At 19.3% G+C, this 6,695-nt stretch overlaps 3 protein-coding genes across 3 annotated transcripts in view; 2 read left to right on the forward strand and 1 right to left on the reverse strand.

Moving 5' to 3' along the window:
• On the forward strand, positions 1 to 2,691 carry PADL01_1142000 (conserved Plasmodium protein, unknown function; the record flags this gene model as incomplete). Its single annotated transcript, XM_028682900.1, has 1 exon — positions 1 to 2,691. The coding sequence occupies one exon, from the start codon at positions 1 to 3 to the stop codon at positions 2,689 to 2,691; it is 2,691 nt and encodes an 896-aa protein (XP_028539131.1).
• A 416-nt stretch (positions 2,692 to 3,107) lies between these two features.
• On the reverse strand, positions 3,108 to 4,622 carry PADL01_1142100 (carbohydrate kinase, putative; the record flags this gene model as incomplete). The annotated part of the gene is made up of 3 exons (XM_028682901.1): positions 3,108 to 3,443; positions 3,604 to 4,367; positions 4,556 to 4,622. 3 exons carry the CDS (start codon positions 4,620 to 4,622, stop codon positions 3,108 to 3,110), a joined length of 1,167 nt encoding a protein of 388 aa, XP_028539132.1.
• A 1,933-nt stretch (positions 4,623 to 6,555) lies between these two features.
• The window catches only part of PADL01_1142200 (40S ribosomal protein S21), a gene marked incomplete at both ends in the record, with an annotated part of 436 nt that continues 296 nt past the window's right edge, over positions 6,556 to 6,695 (forward strand). The window contains one exon of the mRNA XM_028682902.1: positions 6,556 to 6,669. Within this exon, the coding sequence (XP_028539133.1) occupies positions 6,556 to 6,669 (114 nt within the window). The remainder of the gene's footprint in view (positions 6,670 to 6,695) is intronic.

The following is a 6,695-nucleotide window of genomic DNA, read 5'->3' on the forward strand; positions in this document are numbered from 1 at the left end:
ATGAAAAAGGATATTTTAACTAATAAAACTGAAGATGATAAAAGAAATGTTGTGTCGAACATTTGCAATGAATATAATAAGAATATAGAAATGGAAAAGGAGGATAAGATAATAGAACAAATTGAAAGTAAAGAAAACAATAAGGACATTCTGCATAATCAATGTAGTGATAATCAATGTAGTGATAATCAATGTAGTGATAATCATTGTAGTGATAATCATAGTAGTAATAATAATTGTTGTGATAATAATTGTTGTGATAATCAATGTAGTGATAATCAATGTAGTGATAATCATTGTTGTGATAATAATTGTTGTGATAATCATTTTAATGATTACCAATATATGGACAAAGAAAAAAATATATATAAATTTTCGAATGACGAAATAAATAACTTTCTTTTTATAATAAATAATGCCATATGGAGGAGAAAGGACAAGAGGAAAGTTAATAAAAAGGAGGATGAGACAAATGAAGATATTAATACATACTCAAAGGATTGTAAAGAAAAAAAAAAAAAAAAAAAAAAAAAATTTTTCTTTTTTGGAATGTTAAAAGTGCCAATTATTTTATTTTCATTAATAGTATATTTTATAAAAAAAAACTATTGGTCATCAAATATGTATGGATATAATAACATTATAAATTTGAGTAGTGTTATAGGTAGTTATTTGTATCCATTTAATTATGATGATGAAGAAGAAAATAAATCCTTATCCTTATCATTATCATTATATGAGAAGGAAAATTTTATTTATATTCCTAATAAGAAAAGTACAAACACTATACATTTAAAAAATGTTGTGGGTACTGAAAGGACAGATAATAATTTTTTAAGTATTTATAGAGAGAATATGAAATATATAAGACAAACAAGTTTGAATAATTCGATATATCAAAGATCTTTATCTACAGAATGTTATGTTTATTTCAGAAGTTTTTTAAAGCAGGCTATATCACCTCATAGTTTGACAAAAGCTATAAAGATTGATAAAGAATATATATATCCATGGGATATTATAACACAAGATGATGTTGCTTTAATTATTGAGAATGCTCGTTTTTATGGATTTTTATTTACATGGTTTAAGAATCATAGGAAGGCACAAAAAGTGAATGAAGAAATATTAAAAAAGGAGATGCCTGTATTAGAACCCCGATTTGTTCAACGATCAGATATATATACTCATTTTTATAAAAATAATAATAATGAAGATATAATGACACCTAATTTTTATGGTATACATTATACATGGTTAGGACATGCAACTGGTTTAGTTATACTAGATGGATTGAAGATATTATTAGATCCTGTTTTTAAAATTGAATTAATAAGTTTTAAAGGTATAGTAAGATCATTAATTAATTGGATGAATGTAAAGATTATGGGTGGATTAGGTGAGAGGATATCTCGATCTCCATGTAATATAGCCAATCTTCCTGATGATTTGCATGCAGTATTTGTTTCACATAATCATAATGATCATATAATGGAAGAAGATGTACGTATATTATGTAAATTAAAAAAGTTTCAACATGTTATGTGGTATATCCCAGAAGGTTCATCTCCATTTTTTATAAGAGAAGGATGTAAAGCTTCAAAAATATTTGAATTATCATGGGGTGATGAAAGATGGGTTTCATGTTGGATATCAAGAAATCAATTTAAATGTAGAGATGGAATATGGAAAAGTAAAAATAATGAACATCAAGTATATAAATATAAAATAATATATGCTCCAACATTACATTGGTCAGGAAGAAAAGATAATTTAAGTGATTTAAATCAATCATTATGGGGATCATTAATATTGAAAGGTCCAAAACATCGTTTCTATTTTTCTGGTGATACAGCATATTTAAAAAAAGATTTTGAAGAATTTAAAAAAATAGGTAGATTACATGGACCATTTCATTTAGCTGCTATATCTATAGGAGCTTATGAACCAAATAATTCTTTAAAATATCATCATATACATCCATGGGAATCTGTTAAAATATGGAGAGACATAAAAGCTGAAACAGCTATTGGTGTTCATTGGGGTACATTTAGATTATCAGCAGAAGAATTTTTACAACCACGTGATGATTTAGAAGCTGCATTATTAGGTATAGGTCTATACACACTTAGAAATATTGATTTACAAAAAGTTAAACGTAGACATGAAATTATGAAAAAATATAATATAAATTATATACCATCATATGATTATGAAAATGATGATTTAGAAGATTTAAAAGAATATTTCTATCCAGCTAATAATCAAGATTATAATGATTATACAGATAGTTTTCATTCACTTTTTTCAAATGATCTTAATTTATATTATAAAGATATCGATAAAAATTTTATTAAACATATGTATCAACAAAAAAAATTATATGCATCAACATATAGTCGTTATAAAAGAGCACTCATGTTAAAAACTACAAATAAATTACCAAAGGTATGGAAAAAACTATTATTAAATCTATCCATAAGATTTCAAACAATACCAATAGGTGGATCTATTGAAATTATATCAAAAGATGATAAAAATATCTCTATGACAAGATCAAGTGAATACAATGCAACCACATATGAACATTACACATTTCCAAAGTGGTATAACAGTAAAGAAAATGAGGAAATTCCTAATCAAAATTATTTCTCTCACGAGGATCTCATGAATTTCGAGATAGTCAACTGAAATGATATGGATATATATATATGTATATGTATATGTATATTTTTATTTTTATTTTTATTTTTATTTTTATTTTTATTTTTATTTTTATTTTTATTTTTTTTATGTGAATTAATTAATTTTTTTTTTTTTTTTTTTTTTTTTTTTTTTTTTTTTTTTTCTATAAGATATTCCGTAAATTAGTCATTTTATATCAAATGGTATAATTATATTTTATGTTTTTAAAAAAATAACATACATACATATAATATATATGTATATATATTTTTGTGTTGATATTTTCATTTTTTAAATATTTCATTTTTTTTTTTTTTTTTGCCTCATTTGCGCATTTTATATTATATTATATTATATTATATGTAATTCTTTGATATATTTATTAATTTATTAATATTTTAATATTTTAATATTTTAATGTTTTAATTTTTTAATTTTTTTTTTTTTTTAATCTTTTTTTTTCCAGTCATATATACACGATAAAAATTAAGAGGAATGCTATTGACTACGTCTGAAGCCAATAGTCCTCTATGATTTTTAAGAAAACATTTTTTACATACATATTTTAAAAAGTAACTAGAATTAAATATAGCAATTGTTTTAAGTAATTCATCGTTTTCTACATGTGTATTTGTATGAACTATATCTTTAAAAGATTGAGATATTGATTTATCCTTTGTTAATATTATATCTTTTAATTGCTTCCCTTGTTTTATAATTTTTGATGCCCAACAAAGAAAAACGGCAAGAATGCCGGTCTATGAAACATATGAAAAATAAAAAATATATATATATATATATAATATATATATAATAATTTTTATTTATTTATAAATATTTATTTATTTATATATATTTATTTATTTTTTTATTTATTTTTTTATTTATTTATTTATATTTATTTTTTTTTTTTCTTACGAGAATGTCGCCAAAACCTCCAGAACGCTTTAAACATTGCTTCTTCATAAAAAAGACAAAAAAAAAATGATCACTTATATATACATCATAAAATCCTTTGATTAAAATTTTAGGACCATTAAAAACTTCCTTTAATACATGAGCATATTCAATAATATTGGATACACTCAGTTGTTTAAAATCTATATTTTTAATATCCAGATTAAGAATATTATCATTTAAATGTATCAACATTTTTCTTAATTCATTTATATTTGGTGTTAATAAACAATTTTTATAATTTTTTATAAGATTAAAAATTTTCATATTTGAAAGAATAAATTGTATTATATCAGCATCTAATATTAAAAAAATATTTCTTTCTATAAATTTTTCAAATATATATATTAAACATTCTTCTGTAACTTCATCTATATCTCCTAATCCTGGTCCTACTACACAAGTATCAATTCGATCTGATAAATATTTTATACATTTATTTAAAGGACTATTCTCAATATTTTTAATATCAGATTTTTTATTATATAAATAAGGATATACAATTAATTCACAACTATAGCTTTTTAAAGGATAACTATTTTCTGGAACTGTTATAACAAAACATAAATCAGCTCCTACTTTCATTGTTGACATGGATGATAAATATACAGCTCCTGAATAAACTTCACTTCCACCTATAACACATATTTTACCTGAGCATCCTTTATAGTCACTTTTACAAAGTAATGGAACTACCACATTCTTGATAGCATACAAATCATTATCTTAAAAGGAAAAAAATATATATATATGTATATATTTATATTTATATATTCTTTGTTTATTTTATTATTTAATATATTATAACAAATTATATGAATCAAATGAATGCTAAGAGAAAGAAAAAAAAAAAAAAAAAAAAAAAAAATATTTATATTTATATATATCCGTCTAATTAATTATATAAAATTACTTAAGAGCCTTTTCTTTAGGTCCTCATGAATATATGAACCTTCAACCCAAGAATCGAGTTCATCCATGTTACATATCATAATTAATATATATATATGTTGTTATTGAATTATAAAATGATTGACAACCTTTAATTTATACTTCAATATGTATTCATTATATTTTTATAATATACATATGTAAAAAAAAAAAAATAAGATATGATATAATATGATAAGATATTTTTATATTATCATAATGAATACAAATCTTTACAACTTAAAAGAAAGGGACAACCAATAATATTAAAAGGAACAAATATATATTATTTATTTATTAATTTATTTAAGATTACATATTTATACAATATATATATATATATATATATATATGTTTATATATGTATGTATATTTTGTAGGAATAAAAATATGTATTCTCCAAAAAAAAAAAAAAAAAAAAAAAAAAAAAAAAATTATTTTTTCTTATTTCACCTTTAATATATATTATTTTTTTTTTCCCCCCTTCATATGAATATACCTATTTAAGAATAAAAGGAGTTTCTACAAACATGTTTGATATTTAAAAAATATGAAATTTTTTTATATATTTATAATATATAAAATAGGTATGTGTTTATATTTTAAAATTTCACATATAATATTTTTCTTTCATCTATTATAATATTTATATATATATATTATTTCCTATTGTCGCTTATAAATATTGAATAAAATATTTAATCATAGTGTAATATGGAAAGATCGTTATTTTATAAAAGGGAAATATTTAATTATCAAAAAAAATATAATATTTTTTTATATATTTTGTTTTTATTATAATTTATATTATATTACATAAAATTTTTCCATTTTTTTTTTTTTTTTTTTTGATTTATATGGTATATATATATATTTATAAGAATAATAAAAAAAATAGGATACATTTCATTTACAATATTATATTATTTTTATTTTATAATATATATATATATTATTATTATATATAAATATTAATTCAACAATAAAATAGTAGTATAAAATATATTATATGTATTATATTGTTATATATATATTTATATATTATATATTTTTTTTTTTATATGAAAGAAAAATAATATATATCGATCTATTTTTATTACTACTGATTTGTTTAATATATTAATATGATTCCCTTACTATACTTATATACAATATATACATATATTTTTAAACTTTAATGAATATTTTTATTTTTTACATAATATGCTAATAATATAAATGTATACATATATATATATATATATAATAATATTATCATTTAATTTTTTTAGTTTCTCTTTTATATATATATATAATAATATATATGTATATAATATATTTTTTTATTTGTACACTTGAAAAACAAAAAAAAATTATATAAAATAAAATAAAAATATTATTAAAATAAAGGAAAAAAAAATTAATACATTATTAAAGAAAAAAAGGAAGAATTTTTTTTTCATTTTTAATAAGATTATTATTCTATAAATAAAAAAGTATATAAATAAATAAATTTTATGAAATAATTTTAAAAAATAAAATAATCAAAAAAATAAGCTTTTCGGAAAAGATAGTTTTTTACAAAAGTTATATTAAAAATAAAAATCGTAAGAAAAAAAAATAAAATATATATAAAAATATATAACATATATAATATATATATTTATATGTATAATGATACAATTTTATAATAATATATGATAAAATTTTTGATATCAGTTTTAAAAATATATTCTTAAATGTATAAATAATAAATGTAATATATATTATATATATAATATAATTTTATTAAAATATGGAAATATAATATATATATATATATATATATATTTTTGTATATGCCTCCCTATATTTTTATGTATAATTAGAAATTGAGAGAATTTACATATATAAATATATATATCTTTCTATATATATATATATATATATATATATGTAATATACATAGATATAGATTATTTTATTTTTTTTTTTTTTCGCCCCCCTTATTAGTAAAATTAAAAAATGTTTAACGATCAAAAAGTTTTAGTCGATATTTATATACCCAGGAAATGTTCAGCTACATCACGACTTATTCCAGCCAAGGAACATGGAGCTGTACAAATAAACGTTGGAATGGTAATTAATAAAAAAAAAAATAAAAA

The sequence above is a fragment of the Plasmodium sp. gorilla clade G2 genome, assembly GCF_900097015.1.
Source record: "Plasmodium sp. gorilla clade G2 genome assembly, chromosome: 11".
NCBI lineage: Eukaryota > Apicomplexa > Aconoidasida > Haemosporida > Plasmodiidae > Plasmodium > Plasmodium adleri (nom. inval.).